We start from the raw sequence: 15,368 nt of genomic DNA, 5'->3' as shown, positions 1-15,368 counted from the left end.
TTTAGCCAAATTCGTGATTGACTCCCTATGCATAATGCACCAGGACCCCAGCCATCATCACTATAATGAAACTCAACCTTTGTTCCATGAAATCCAAATATCCCAAAGACCCTATATATTTCAAGGAATACTGTAACAAATTGAGTATTTTTATAACTACAATTGCTTTATCAGTAATGTGTTTATGTTTGTGTTAGTTTAAGTATTATTCAGATTCATGCATTTCTAGAATCTTTTTTTTATTGTCTGTAGAAATATTGTATGTGTCATGTGCTACAGTATGGGATGTAAATGTTACGATACATATTGATTGCATACTGTTTGTAATTTAATTTTGTGAATAAAAACTATATGTGGTCATTTAATAATGTGTTCAAAAACAAGCAAACCAACCCATATACATTTATAATCAGTACAAATTACGAGTTTATTAGAGGTTAACACTTTAAATACAGTACAGTCAGGCTGACACTTACAGCTTTGTAGAGAGCCAAAGGACTAAAACCACTTAGGCAGAACTACAACAAAAAAGTGTAATTCAAACATAAATACAAATTAAAAAAGCTGACAACTAGGAAGTTTGAAAACACACTATGAAATATGAATTTTATTGCATAATTTAATGATATTAAAAACAACTTATATTGACTCGTCACTAACTTTCTGATATTAATATCACATTCATTTGGATCATTAAAAAAATCAATAGCCAGTGAAAAGATAATTTCACAAGTGCGTATCCTCTGCTATTTCATACCACCACAGTGCTTTTACATTAAATGTCACAGTATTATCTTAGCACACTTAAAAAGGGTAACTTGAAAACACTACAGTTGGTCTAGTAACACTTGGTTCTACTTCTCATTTAAAGTACACAAAAACATCTCTCCTGATATAAATATAATTGCAGAAAAGCAAACAGTAGTGTATCTACCACTGCTTTACAAATCAGTGTTAATTGTGGTTGATTTTAGAAATGATTACATACAAAACACAAATGTATCAAATCCAAAAAGTTAAACAAAAACTCATCACCAAATGAAATGTCTTACAAAACGATGTGCTCTTTAGCTTTCTAGCAAGGCATTACATTGAGTAGACAGTCATATTAAAAAAATAGTTATAGAGGTTAGGTGCAAAACAAAACTCTTAGTAAACATTAGTATAAACATTTCCCTGGACTGGACATTACATTTCCCACAGGGCAAAGTGTCCAAACAACGTTTAGTAATTTTAGGTAGAACATGATGTGTGTATGCTAGCCTTCTAGTGTTTTTGGTTAAAAAAAGGCAGTTTTTTCATTCAAATCCAGTGCATATTCTTTACTTGATCAAGTCTGGTTGAAATAACTGACATCGAATGCAAGACCAATTACGTGCTTTTCCTTCAGTATTAAGATATGTAAATGCTGCGTAAGCTGTAATTGGTGTTTCACCTTTGACCCGATTGTATAAAGGCTCGCTGGTGTGAATTTGTTCTGGAGTCTGCATTCTTACCCCTAGGAAGCAACTTTTACAACATGTTTTTAGTACATTTATTTGCATACTCTATGCTCCTTGTTGGTCGCGTCCTTCACCCTTTCATAGAGGAAGTAAAAGTGCTCTTGTTTATTGTTCCTTTCCTCCATGTTCATTCACAAATCTGTTCCTCACAGATTCTTCCCTCAGTTTTGTAGGTTGTAAACTCAATGAATCTCTCTCAGCTATGAAGGGAAACAGACAAAGTATGCTTTACATTTGGGATGGAGTTTAAAGAAAAGTGGTCATTAATCTGCCTTTTAAGAGACTAACCTGCTTTGCCAACTGGGACGACACCGCACGACTCGTCAACACTGCTGTCATCGTGGTCTTCACTTTGTACAGAAAGGCTCTGTAAACAGAAGGATGTTTAGAGTGGTCAAAAAGGAGGAACAGCTCTAAAGAGTAACTACATAGCAAGCAAGAAACACCACAGGGATTAACAGACAGAAGGACAGGGAAAGTATAAATAGTAATAACATAATTTATTTCAGGTTCCTGGTATTGTACAAACTGACTCACTGTCAAACTTGAATAGAACAGAGCTAATGTTAACACCTGTGCTTTTCCTAGTATTACAACTCAAAGTGAATTAAAAAAGACTTATTGTGGATTTTATTTAAACTACAATGAGTCATCTTGACTATATTATTTACCCTTAAAAAAGTACAAGTAAATACATTTTTAAAATATAACAGAAGGTTTAAAAAAAAAAAAAAAAACTAAACAACATCTCACCTTCATTTTCTTTTGCTCGTACCACATCATCCCATATAGACATAGAAGTGTGATGAAGGCCTAAAATGTAGAAGAGAAAGCATTAAAGTGAAGTTAAACACTTCTTTTGTTTTTTTACTCCGAGGGCATGAGAAAAAATTATTTTGATCAGAAATAAATATAACCACACTTGTTTTGCATGTGAACAAGCTAGCAAGAATGGAAATAGATACATATTTGAGCTGTTTGAAGGGGTCAAACACTGTGATGAACTCATGAGTAGCATCCAGGAAATATGCAGCTGCGTTAAGCACTCAAGTCAGATTTAAAAACATGCTTCAGATCTCTGACACACATTTGTGACTGTTACAAAACAGAAACATGAAAGCAGAGGTCGGCATGAAACCCAGTGCCTTTCAATACTTGTCCATGAAGGTGTGTAATATACATTAACAGTGGTTGGTTTCCCTTTATGAAAATGTACATAAAGGCATCTCGGTTATGGTCTTTGCACAGGAAATATAGTTGCATAATCAGAATGCATCTATTCAGTGAAGCTTAACCTCCATCAGTCCACACACACACATATACACTTTTGTTTTTCTTACCAGAATCACCAGCCACAGGAGCACATAGCGAACTTGTGTCTTGGAAAACAAGTCGTTACCAAATTTAACACAAACAAGAGCCTCGAGGAGAGAGATGGCACTAAAGGGAAATATACAAGTGTTAGATAAATGGTATGGGGAAGTTTTTGTATTTTACAATGGCCCCCTCTCATGGTAGCACCATTTCATTGCAGTGGAGCACCTCTGTGGATGCATACACCTGGCGGCAGATGAATGTGCTTTTTATTATTGTTCCCTCGCCGTTCATACCCGTAACAATATTAATTCGCTATACTCCTGCTGTGGGGAATGCAACTCAATTGTAAAGGCTGAACAAGAGAGCCTTATTCAACATTATGTGTGTCATGCAGACGGAGGGAGCCTGTCTCGTTGCTATGGAAACTAGAGCAGACTGAGGGTATATGCAGCTTTGAGTCTCAGGTGAGGTCAATAACTACATTACATTATGAATTTCAATTGATTTCTAGAAGTACACTGTTAAAAAAGGGAATATAAATATAAAACCTGTTTAAACATGAACCATTTGCCTGTCGTATAAGCTTGTAAAATCAGGGAAAAAAGGGCGAGATGGTGGGCACACAAAACTGGTTTCAGTGTGTACCGCTATAAATTTGATTGATATGTTCCCACATGAAGGAAGTAGTCGGTAACTGAAATAAGGTGTGTCACACCTGATTGGTTATCACATTTGAATCTACAACATACCTTGCTTAGCCGGTCAATACATTACACAACCATAAACCCAAATCACGTGTCGTTAAACTGCCGCTCTGATTTGTTTGATTTAAAAACAGGGATGGCCATCCAGCACATCCCCTTTACTGTGCTATATGTCGACAAGATCAAAGGAAACCTACCATACACTGGACAAAGTTCACTGCTATCAGTTATAAAACTACAATGCTGCAATTTTATTGACAGGCAGAAACAAGTGGGTTTGACCCAAAACATGGCATTTGCAATAAAAAAAGAAATGAGGAAAACTCAAAATGTTGTGACAGTCCTTCAAATAATACCAATTAAAAACATAATGGAATAACAGTCTGCAAGTCTGCAACTGGAAATAAACACTTTTCATACAAAGGGTGTGGCATTATAATACAGTAAGCTATGACTAAAATGGTATTGTATTTGACCTTGCTCTGCTGCAAATGCCCTCCTTTTGTAATCGCCAATTTAATTATTTTTGTATGGTCTTCTTTTCAGGGAATACCCAGTCCTGTTAAATGTTTCTAAGGGATAAGACAAAATATACTTACATAAACACCCAGCATTGGGTGCCAACTCGTTTACACTCAGTGTCAGTCATATATGCATAATATTGTCTGAAAGAGGTTGAAAAAAAAGGACATTTTCACTTATCAACAACATAGTAAGCATTTTAAGTTTTGAATGTCAGACAAAAACCGGCCAACAAATGCCACTTAATTTTGTAACACCAGGTGTAGTTGAAGGCTGAACATACCGTACAGTGGGTGCAGTGATGGCTCCAAGGACGATGAGGCGTAACCAACTGAAAGCGTGAGACGCCTGGAAGACGAATATGTGCTTCAGGAAGAACATGTTTAACTCTGTCAGCTGTGCGGATAAAAGATGTAAGACAGACAAGGTTAAAGGATTACTTATGGATATTTTGTGTGAGCAGCAAGATAACTAACAAATGTGGAGTTTTTCTAGAGAATATTATGAATTGATAATCAGCAGATACAGCTCTAACAGTGCAGACTATCCAAAAAGCAAATCAAAGATCAAGGAATACAGCACAGTACCTGCCAGAGGATCATAAAGATATAGATGCCTGCCAGCCTTTGAAAGGAGGACTTTGGGTCAAACCAGCGCACATAAGTCCAGCTGGCCGGGGTGAACTGGAGCACCACTCGCTTTATCTTCCCTGTGGTGGTGTGGATTTCCCTGAACAAAATATGCGCACTTTATAGAGGATATCGAGATTCGTACAAATGTGTTAGAAAAATATCACTCGTCACCGGCTTGGTCTTCAATATCAGGATACATGTATTTATTATCTTTGCAAGAATGGAAGTAGTCATCACACACAGGGCTGTGTGGGACAAATAGTTCCCAGAGTAGAGTCCTTGATATGCTTATACAGTGGGGCAAAAAAGTATTTAGTCAGCCACCAATTGTGCAAGTTCTCCCACTTAAAAAGATGAGAGGCCTGTAATTTTCATCCTAGGTACACTTCAACTATGAGAGACAGAATGGGGGGAAAGAATCCAGGAAATCACATTGTAGGATTTTTAATGAATTAATTGGTAAATTTCTCGGTAAAATAAGTATTTGGTCACCTTCAAACAAACAAGATTTCTGACTCTCACAGACCTGTAACTTCTTCTTTAAGAGCCTCCTCTGTCCTCCACTTGTTAACTGTATTAATGGCACCTGTTTGAACTCGTTATCAGTATAAAAGACACCTGTCCACAACCTCAAACAGTCACACTCCGAACTCCACTATGGCCAAGACCAAAGAGCTGTCAAAGGACACCAGAAACAAAATTGTAGGCCTGCATCAGGCTGGGAAGACTGAATCTGCAATAGGTAAGCAGCTTGGTGTGAAGAAATCAACTATGGGAGCAATTATTAGAAAATGGAAGACATACAAGACCACTGATAATCTCCCTCGATCTGGGGCTCCACGCAAGATCTCACCCCGTGGGGTCAAAATGATCACAAGAACGGTGAGCAAAAATCCCAGAATCACACGGGGGGACCTAGCCAATGACCTGCAGACAGCTGGGACCAAAGTAACAAAGGCTACCATCAGACAGTAACACACCACGCCGCCAGGGACTCAAATCCTGCAGTGCCAGACGTGTCCCCCTGCTTAAACCAGTACATGTCCACTCCAGGCCCGTCTGAATTTTGCTAGAGAGCATTTAGATGATCCAGAAGAGGATTGGGAGAATGTCATATGGTCAGATGAAACCAAAATAGAACTTTTTTGGTAAAAACTCAACTAGACGTGTTTGGAGGAGAAAGAATGCTGAGTTGCATCCAAAGAACACCATACCTTTCTTTTTTCTAATTTTGTCTCTCATAGTTGAGGTATACCTAGGATGAAAATTACAGGCCTCTCTCATCTTTTTAAGTGGGAGAACTACTGAACTACTGACTAAATACGTTTTTGCCCCACTGTATACAAGAGAGGGTGTTACAGTCAACAAGATGGAAGAATACTGGTTCAAAGCAGTATTCTGACATTAGTAAAGATTAGCTAAGGCCTGCGTAAGCAATAAACATGACAGTCATACGCCTATCTCTCTAGGGGCTGTGTCACCAATATTAGGAACATAGCTATCATAACTTCAACACAGTGTCTCATGAGCGTCATCCATGTAGCCATACATGTAGGGCCTCTGTTATCATGTGCTACTCTGATATAGAAGGAACATTCAGTATTTTCCCAACAAAATGTAATCTTGCATTGAACGTAGTATGCATAGCTTTAGAATCACAAACTATATAAGAATACCTGATTTTGTCGATGTATCAAAAGTAAACAGCATAAAAACTAAGCTACCAATTAAACCTTATGCTTTTAAAAGAGGCACTTTAAGTGTTTAAGGACAGTGTAAAGAAAAGATAAAAGTTGAAGATTAAGAACAAGAGCCAAACTGACTTGATGCTGGCCCAGTGGTAGGTTCTCATCTCCAAATACCGGCAGGCGGTCATACCGATCCAGATGCCTCCTCCATTACACAACAGGATGTCCAGAATCACCTGATCCCACCAGCACTCCGCAAAGTTTGGCAGCAGGTGCATGAAGATCAGCTGTGGAGAAAAGAAATAGAAAGCAGTGTGAACATAAACATTTTCTTTATATACATTGTGAAATAGCTTCTTTTTTTTTATCACGGGACAATATTCCTAGACCAACAGACTCAGAGACAGTTTTATCACACAGGCCATAAGACTGTTAAACTCCTGAGCTCTGTAAAGGTTCACCATTAAAGCACTGTATGTTCATAATGCACTGTAGACAAGTACAACTGTTTTTTTCTTGCACTTTTAACGTCTTTTACTTTTATGTTAAGTAGATTATATGTTGCATTGTTAGAGGAGCCTTAGTTAATAAACCATTTGAAGCCTTCTATAGTTTGATATTTGGATTATTTTTGTACCTTGTTGATTGGTAACGCAGTCAATTCTCTGATGAGTAAATCCCATGGCAGGCTAAATGCTGCTATCTAAGCTCCGAGTCAACAACTGGCAGCAGTCACAGCGACAGCTCTTGTTATGTGCATATCATTTTAATGACCTCGTAAACTACATTTCTGTTTTGGGCCACATCTTGAACAGATGCATTTGTACCTCAGTGAGCTCCCAGGTGATGCTGATGGTCCAGCAGAGGCCGTAGCTGCGGATGAGCAGCGCTTTTACAGCCCAGCCTGCAAAGTGACCCAATGCAAAGATGTCGAAGTGGGTCAGGATCCGCTCCCATGTTATCACTGTACAGTTCACAGCATATTCCTGAAAGAGAAAAGTGACTAAATTATAAGAAGCGTTTGAAGTCTTCTCATCTCAACTTTCTGTTGTAAAATTACTTTCTGGAGCAAGGACTCAGAACACAAGGGGAACACTGTAGACATTGAACGTGAGGTTTATTGGGAGTTGCGGCCAGAGAATTGACAAAGAGATTTGCTGCAGCAACGAGGTGATACCACTCCTGCCCAGGCAATTCTGAAGATCTCTCCCCAAATCCCAAGTATTTTTCTAATTCTAGTCAAAACTATTCCCAAGGAGAGAGTGGCCTTCTGAGGTCACATTCCCGAACTCTGACAACGGGAGAGAGTGATTAACTGGGTGAAAGGCTGAGGCCTTGGTAAATATTTCCTCAACCTCTATATCCAAGAAATATACATCCTTAATCCTTCCATTGATCCTGACATCTTTTAACAATAAGAACTACATTTGCTGAACTTAGTCTGATCAAGAGTACAAGAAACTAAAATATCCTCACCATGATATCAGCTTCCCGTTTGGCATAGCGCAGATTTGGGTCCAGCCAGTACATCAGTAACTTTACTTGGTCCCAGTTGAGGAAGAGGAGGAAGACAAGAAACAGGAAGTACAGCACACTGAGTCCTACAGGGGAGAGGAGAGAGTTAGGATCGAAACAAATCTAGCCCAGATCCAACCTGGACAGATTAAATAATCAAAGCAAATCCGATATATTTGGAAACTGTTGTAGCAATTTTATGGTATTAAAGCTTTTAATAAAGTGTTATTCTAATGTAATGTAATTGTGTTGTAAAATCCTGTCATAACAGATGCTTTTGTGTTTTAGGAAGGGAGTATGAAACTACAGGATAGACAGGAATGAAGATAAACAAGTTGGGGGCCTTTTATGACGTCCTGTGGAGGGGGGCATCTGATGAGTGTTTGGGTTTGTGTGACTTGCATGTCTTGATGCCTTTAAAAAGCTGAGCCTCATAGACCGCAGAACTCCTGGGGAGGCGTCATGCGTGCACGCATTAAAGATCTTAAAGAGCTTTATATGAATATTGTGTTTCTTTGTATATTTGCCTAACTCATCACTTTCTCTAAACAGCAGCTGACTTAAAGATGCAACGACAACACTCACCAAACACCACTCGCCATACTGCAGGGTGTGGCCTGGTAAAAGGTCCTGATGAAGAAAAAAGAACACCGGGTAAGTGATTTTTACTGTGTTTGCATTATTCCTAGAAAAAGCACAAAGTCCACCAAGGTCAGTCGATATGGAAAAAAACTATCTGTCAGCCACCTGATATTTAGGCTACACTTAGTGTTGAATTAGATATTTCACACTGAAATCATACTTGTGTTGTTATTCTAAATACTTAATTCTAGATTTAAACTTTTCAAAATCTTGAACTCTCAATTTTATTTCAAACCTTTGAATAGTGCTGACCATTCAAACATGTTAAGTTATGTGTGCGTTTAAAAAGAATATTTTGTATCCGTGCTTGAAAAATGCCTAAGTTAAATCAACTCATTGTCAATATATTGCAGATTTATCTCAGTAGACTTTGAACTACAGTTCAGAAGACAAGACATAAGTATGGGCTGGTTCCAATAGAGTACCATTTATTGCTGTGTGTTAAATTAAAGATACAACTTACCATTAGGAAAGGCCAGGATACTGATGACCAAGAAGAAGGAGACAACCACCAAAAGACCAACTCGGAGGTTGTTATCAGACTGCTCATCATCCCTGTATCATAACAGTATCACAAGTTAACAATCCCAAGCTTATATACCTCAGTGTATATTTACATTACATTACACACTGTGGTTTACCTTGTAAACGCAAAGTACATCAGGCTGAGCACAGTGACTGTCAGGAGTGTGATGGTGTGCGGTTTGTAGAAGAAATCAAGGCAGATATCGTCCACTTGTTGCTCGTTTATCATTCTGAAATGCAAGTTATAGTTGACATCATCCTCCCGGTGTGTTTTTGGAGACACAGCGACCGGCATTTTGCAGTTGTTGGCTATTTTATTAATTGCAACGCCTTTATACTAGAAGTTTGAAAAGCAGATGGACAAGTAGATGCTGTTTAGCAGGAACACTATAGATGGACTAAACCATTGAGCTAACGAGGCGGTTTATATTTGAAAATACCATAGGAAGATTCACGCTGTAGTTTAAACCAAAGAAACATTGTAATAACGTGGAAGACAGAACATGTTTGATTGTATAACTGTCATTCCCCTATTGAAATATTTTTGCTTTTCAAATTATCTATGTATATTAAGTGCCTTTGGTGCCACCCACAAATATACCGTTGTGGTACATCCCACAAAAGTGACACTTCCGGTGATTCTTCCGGTAATGTTACCCACGCGTTGTTGATAACGGATGACTTTGAGACATACTGGTGAATGAGATAGCTGAGTTGAGGATACAATACTTGTGAGTAAAAAAATCTAAAATAATATGTTGGCTTTGGTGACCCAGACTATAAGAGGGGTTATATTATTGTAGCATGCTAGCTTTCAAACCTAGCCTCTTGTTGGTCAACATTCTATACAAAACGTATGTTTTATTTCTTAACCTTACCTAACCTGCATTAACACAAAACAAATTGAAAGGTGAAATATTCCTAAACTTCTCTAAATATGAATGACAGTGTTTATTTCTACACGCTCCCAAACCCATGAACAGCTAAATTAAGCAGCCACTAGAAAAATATACACATTGAGTTACAAACAGTATGACTTTGCAGATATTACAACATATATATGCGTTTGATTGAGCAAGTACTATACTGCTCTTTAATACTTTTATTGGAAAGTAGGAATGATACAAATTGTAATTTTGTTCTGCATTTACACTAGTAAATGTAATCAGAATGTATACTGTACTCATACATGTACTAACAATACATTTATTCCATCATAAGGAGACCTATAAGACTAAGCTAATAACGACCTGATATTGTTGTCAACCTTTTACCTATTTATAATAATTCAATGTTACAATTATTCATATGCTTGACAGAAAAACTAAAACAAGTAATTCCTTTGCAGATTCACCATGGCTTCATCCTGTACACAGCTCTGTCTACAAGGCAGAAATCTTCTCCGCTCCAAGGCAGTGGCTCGCACCTGGCAGTATAACACTCAAGTTAGACATTGCATTACAAGGGGATCAAGCAAAATCCTAAATGATTGCTCGATTAACAACGGGAATCACACAACAACCCAGACGAGACAGAGATGGAAACAACAAATGTTCTGTTACAGTGACTTAGCTACCAAACATCTGGCAACTGAAGCTTTGGAAAACAAGAATGTTGAAGAAACCTCGACAGCTGATGTTGTAGCATACAAGAGCCCCCTGTTGCCAATCAGAGATGCTGTGTCTGTGCCTAATATGCCATTAGGTATATTCATTTGCCTAAATCCCTTTTAAAGGTCCCCTATTATACTGTTTTTTATCAATATATTTTAGGTCTCAGATATACACAAAACATGTCTCTGAAGTGTTTGGCCCAAAATACCAAACAGATCGTGTATTGTAGCATCCCATAAACCCCTCTGTTTCAGCCCTGTTTCAAAAGTGCTTATTCTGTGTCTTTTACATTAGATGAAAATAAGGAGCCACGCCCCTCTGAGATATATTTGGTTAAAAATAACACAATGGTGCTCTAGGAGGAGATTCAGCTGATAAGGTGTGGGGTACCTTGGTTGGTGATTGGCTAATGGTTACACAAGCCAACAAATCGTTATGACATCATAAAGTGGCCAAAATCTGATCATCTAATTTTCAGACTGGTTTTTATATAAATTGATCAGGACAAAAAGTGAGCGGATCTTTTTTCCTGAAACTTTCAGAGTCTCTTTACACAGAGGGGGACACATGTTTATGTATATAAGACATGTAAAAGTGGATTTTGTATAATAGGTGACCTTTAATATAACTAGCATTTGATTTAAGTGTTCATTTATCTTGAGAGGGAGTTGAATACATTGTTCTGTCTTTTTTCTTCATTTACCAGATCTGGATGCTGCTGCTGAGGTTTCAGCATTAGAGCTGATCAGTGAGGAAGAGGCTGTGAGTATAACAGTCCCTTCTGACATCCCCCCTGCCTCCATCTCTCTAAAAGACTATGTTGACAAGTCTGAGACGCTCAGCAAACTGTTGCAGCTGGGTAATTAAACTTCAGATTTCTTAAAATATATTTCACAACACCTGTAGTTTTAAGGCATATTTAGCTATACTGTGATACAGGAAATTATCTAGTACCCAATCCCATGTCAGCTACACGTTTTTGATCTTTTATCTTCTCATTGCAGGTGTAGATCTGTGGAAGCTTGAACAAAGGCCCAATGTAGGCTCCATGCTACTGAAGCTCGACTTCAACACAGATGTGGCCCCAAGGCTGCTGTTCCTCAAAGATATAGGTGTGGACGAATCTCGTTTTGGTCACATCATCACGCAAAACCCCTTCGTTCTCACTGAGAATTTGGAGAACCTGCATTCCAGGTGACAAAAAAACATTACACTCATTTATATTTTCCAAATAATTTATTCTAAATGAAATCAGATTGATGAGAAGTTTAATGAAACAATCTTACTGTATGTAGTAAGGCAAAGCAATTTTATTTATATAGCACTTTTCAGCACGTGGCGATTCAAAGTGCTTTAACCAAAAGACATTTAAGAACAAATACAGCTTAAATACATTATTATAAAGGCATTTTAGTAGGGATTTACAATACAGAAGAACCTCATGTTTCAATAATAACACAATAAAGCCGTGAGCTCTGCAACGTCCCGCCAACAAGGCACCCAGACCCCACGCAGCAATCCCATCTGTTTGTCATTACTGGTGTCATTTTCTGGTTGCTAACGCCATTGTAACACATTATCACTGATGTTCCGCCGTAACGGTGGTTGACCAATCAGAACAGAGTGGGCTCATAGGGAAGGGGGGGGAGCTCCAACAAGGCGTGTAGGACAGAGAGTGAATACACATACCATACAGAGATGCTGTATGAGAAAACCAATGTGATTTTGGAACAATGTAAATCTATTCTAGTAGACCTCAACAATAGAATTATGATCAGTAGAAATGGCCAAGTCATGGGACCTTTAATAATGTTGTATTTGTTGGTGTTTCAAAGGGTGAACTTTCTCAAGTCACAGAAGTTCAGCTCTGAGATTGTTGCATCCATGGTGTCCAGAGCTCCGTATATACTGAACTTCACTGTGAAGAGGCTGGACAACAGACTGGGCTTCTACCAGCAGACACTCAAACTCAGTGCTTCTAATGTAAGTTGGCTGATGAGAGGGATCTCATTGTGAAGCCTAGCCATGTTTGTCTCTGTTATTTTTTCACAAAATTCAATTGACTTGTAGGAAAGAAAAAAGCATATCACAGCTTGTTTTATTTCTCTCTCCAGACACGGCACATTTTAGCTCGTCTACCCAGATTACTGTGTGGCAGTCTGGAGCCTGTTAAAGAGAACCTGAAGGTACTGGGTGACAAAGGACATTATTAGGTAACATCATTGAGTAACTGTGGAGTGCAGTGTTTTAAATTCCTTTATGTAAATATTTTCAACAGGTGTGTGAAATGGAGCTCGGCTTCAAGGAAAACGAGATCCAACACATAGTTCTTACAGTCCCGAAGGTTCTGACAGCAAACAAAAGGAAGCTGACCCAAATATTTGACTTCGTCCACAATACCATGAAGGTGCCCCACGACCTGATCGCCAAGTTCCCACAGGTAGAATGAAAGCTTTTGGTTGTTGATTTTTTTTTTAAACAAAAACAAATGTGAATTATTGCATATTCAAAATGATAATGTTAACATTTGATATATCTTCCCATAGGTCCTAAATTGTAGGTTCATGCGTATCAGAGAGCGCCACCAGTTCCTCGAGTACCTTGGAAAGGCTCAGTATAACCCAGACCTGCCCAACTACATCTCCCTGGAACGGCTGGTGATAATGCCAAATCATATTTTTTGCACTGAGTTGGCTCTTGCCAAATCTGCAGATTTTTCTTTGTTCCAAAAGACTCTCTGATTCTTCAGGAAACAAACGATCAAGCGCAAAGAATAAATAAATGTCAAACACCTGAAGGCTTGTAAACTTCAGCTCATCAACTGAGTTGGAATGAAAGTTTTGTAAATGCATTGTTAAATAAATGTCCACACTGATTACGACTGATCATAACTTATGTTTTGAAAACTGCTTGAAAAAATTGAGAGGATTTTCGCAATGTAACAAAGTTCTTCATCGGCTCCAGTACAATTTAAAGGGAAATATAAAATTTTTTAGTGTCATTTACACATTTAGATATTCCATTGAAAACCAGTGTTTACGGTAGGAAGCATTGTTATGTTGTAAATTGTAGGTCCCCAATATATAATATTGAAAAAGGTCAGTTATTATTGCTGCTATTTTGTATTAATAAACCTGTTACTACTTAAATAAGATTTTGAACAGCCCTCTTACTTGTATCTGGTGTTTCAACATTTACTTGAAAAGGATTCATACTCATGCCATCATTGCACTTTTAAATGGACTTCCACTGTAACTGTTCTACCTCCATATACCTTTCATTCCAATCATGATGATGGCTAGTTGCTATCCTCAAATGAATGATGTATTTTAAGTTCACAGACTTGACCAGTAAAAAAGTCAATAGTGTAACATGTTTATAGATTTTTTTTTAATACATTAAAGGTCCCATGTCATGCTTTTCTGGTTATTACCCGTCCCCTTGTGTGTTATGTTCTTATGCATGTAAACGGTCTGCAGAGTCACAAACCCTCAAAGTACACCCTGTAGCGAGTAAAACTCTAACACAGAAAAGACCTGTCTACGTTGCCTCAGAACGCCTCGTTGGAGATTTCTCTTTTTCCATTTTTTTCTTCTTGGGTATAGTGATGTAACGTAACGGCTCTGCGGATTGGTCTGTTACGTGGAATTATGATCAGTAGAAATGGCCATGACATGGGACCTTTAATTACAAGCTAGTTTTTTATTCCAGTTAGTTCCATGACAGAAATGCACTTTAAGATAAACAAAATAAGTTTCAAATAATCGATTTATTACAGTTTCTTTAATATAATAGTGTAATTTTATAGAAGTAAAATGTGGATAAAATAATGAGCAAATTAAAGACGTCGCTGATGAAATTAGGATTGAAGTAAAAATATTTACAAATCACGTTCTATAAAAAAATTCTAACCAAAATACGTTTTAAGATCCAACTGAACATCAGTAATGTTACAAATCAGGAGATGTCTGTTTTAAACTTCTCCTTTGATGCTATCCAGCATAGCATTATTAGCACATACAAAGAAAGTACACTGATATAAATTGCACTTTGTGTGGAATTGGTGATGGAACTTTCATGTAACCTAATTTGTAGCTGTCCGTAGGCCTGTATTGTTAACTTTTGGAAAATAATTTACCCAAAACTTTTCAACTTATTTCTATTATTTTACAAAGATGTGCTGTTTTTTTTTTTATTTCTGCAGCTCAGTACAAACACAGTAATATAATATTGGTCTTTGTATTAACCTGGCAAAACTTTACATTCACAAAAGTAACTTGTATAACCAAAAGCGGGTTTATAAATACAACACATATTTTCAGCCTTGAAGACTCATGAAAAATGGATAATGTGTTATTTTCTATTATTAATTTCTCCATATCTTTTGTGGTTATATGTCGTCACCATGTAACCCTAGCTATATTTGGCAATAAAGCAGTTTAAAAAAACCTAATGTAAAGTTGCGCAACTAAACCAAACTAAACGTTACAGTTTCACTTAGAAAAGGAGAAGGAAAAGCAATAATTAAGAAGAAGTACGATGGCCCTGAAGTGCAAGACACCGCAGCATTTCACAAAACGCCACAGCATTTCACAAAACGCTGCAGCATTTCACAAAACGCCACGGCATATCAGAAAACGCCACGGCATTTCACAAAACGCCGCGGCATTTCACAAAACACCACGGCATTTCACAAAACGCCGCAGCA

At 37.8% G+C, this 15,368-nt stretch overlaps 2 protein-coding genes across 3 annotated transcripts; one reads left to right on the top strand and one right to left on the bottom strand.

Moving 5' to 3' along the window:
* Positions 1 to 408: 408 nt before the first annotated feature.
* ptdss1b (phosphatidylserine synthase 1b) lies at positions 409 to 9,465 on the bottom strand. The gene is made up of 13 exons (XM_034094706.2): positions 9,164 to 9,465; positions 8,986 to 9,077; positions 8,466 to 8,510; positions 7,842 to 7,966; positions 7,193 to 7,351; positions 6,501 to 6,652; positions 4,633 to 4,774; positions 4,329 to 4,441; positions 4,123 to 4,188; positions 2,843 to 2,942; positions 2,256 to 2,315; positions 1,791 to 1,869; positions 409 to 1,702 (listed from the first exon to the last, which is right to left on the bottom strand). The coding sequence occupies exons 1-13, from the start codon at positions 9,340 to 9,342 to the stop codon at positions 1,608 to 1,610; spliced, it is 1,407 nt and encodes a 468-aa protein (XP_033950597.1). The 5' UTR covers positions 9,343 to 9,465; the 3' UTR covers positions 409 to 1,607.
* On the top strand, positions 8,343 to 13,555 carry mterf3 (mitochondrial transcription termination factor 3). 2 transcript variants are annotated; one of them, XM_034094708.1, is made up of 8 exons: positions 8,343 to 8,534; positions 10,396 to 10,751; positions 11,367 to 11,519; positions 11,665 to 11,854; positions 12,496 to 12,643; positions 12,775 to 12,846; positions 12,939 to 13,100; positions 13,207 to 13,555. In XM_034094708.1, the coding sequence occupies exons 2-8, from the start codon at positions 10,403 to 10,405 to the stop codon at positions 13,399 to 13,401; spliced, it is 1,269 nt and encodes a 422-aa protein (XP_033950599.1). In that variant the 5' UTR covers positions 8,343 to 8,534; positions 10,396 to 10,402; the 3' UTR covers positions 13,402 to 13,555. The 2 variants fall into 2 exon arrangements, with proteins under 2 accessions (XP_033950599.1, XP_033950598.1); XM_034094707.1 differs by lacking the exon at positions 8,343 to 8,534 and adding an exon at positions 9,670 to 9,778.
* The last annotated feature ends 1,813 nt before the right edge of the window (positions 13,556 to 15,368 follow it).

This window comes from Pseudochaenichthys georgianus, chromosome 11 (assembly GCF_902827115.2).
Source record: "Pseudochaenichthys georgianus chromosome 11, fPseGeo1.2, whole genome shotgun sequence".
NCBI lineage: Eukaryota > Metazoa > Chordata > Actinopteri > Perciformes > Channichthyidae > Pseudochaenichthys > Pseudochaenichthys georgianus.
The sequence above is the reverse complement of the archived record's forward strand: the minus strand, read 5'-3'. Positions and strand labels throughout refer to the sequence as shown.

Excerpts from the sequence above, each read along its gene's own strand:
- mterf3 (XM_034094708.1), top strand. The coding sequence starts at position 10,403 with ATGGCTTCATCCTGTACACAGCTCTGTCTACAAGGCAGAAATCTTCTC. Across the intron at positions 10,752-11,366 it reads TGTGCCTAATATGCCATTAG|ATCTGGATGCTGCTGCTGAG; the intron begins GTATATTCATTT and ends TTCATTTACCAG. Across the intron at positions 11,855-12,495 it reads TTGGAGAACCTGCATTCCAG|GGTGAACTTTCTCAAGTCAC; the intron begins GTGACAAAAAAA and ends GGTGTTTCAAAG.
- ptdss1b (XM_034094706.2), bottom strand. The coding sequence starts at position 9,342 with ATGCCGGTCGCTGTGTCTCCAAAAACACACCGGGAGGATGATGTCAAC. Across the intron at positions 7,352-7,841 it reads AACGGGAAGCTGATATCATG|GAATATGCTGTGAACTGTAC; the intron begins GTGAGGATATTT and ends TTTCTCTTTCAG. Across the intron at positions 2,943-4,122 it reads ACCCAATGCTGGGTGTTTAT|TGCCATCTCTCTCCTCGAGG; the intron begins GTAAGTATATTT and ends ATTTCCCTTTAG.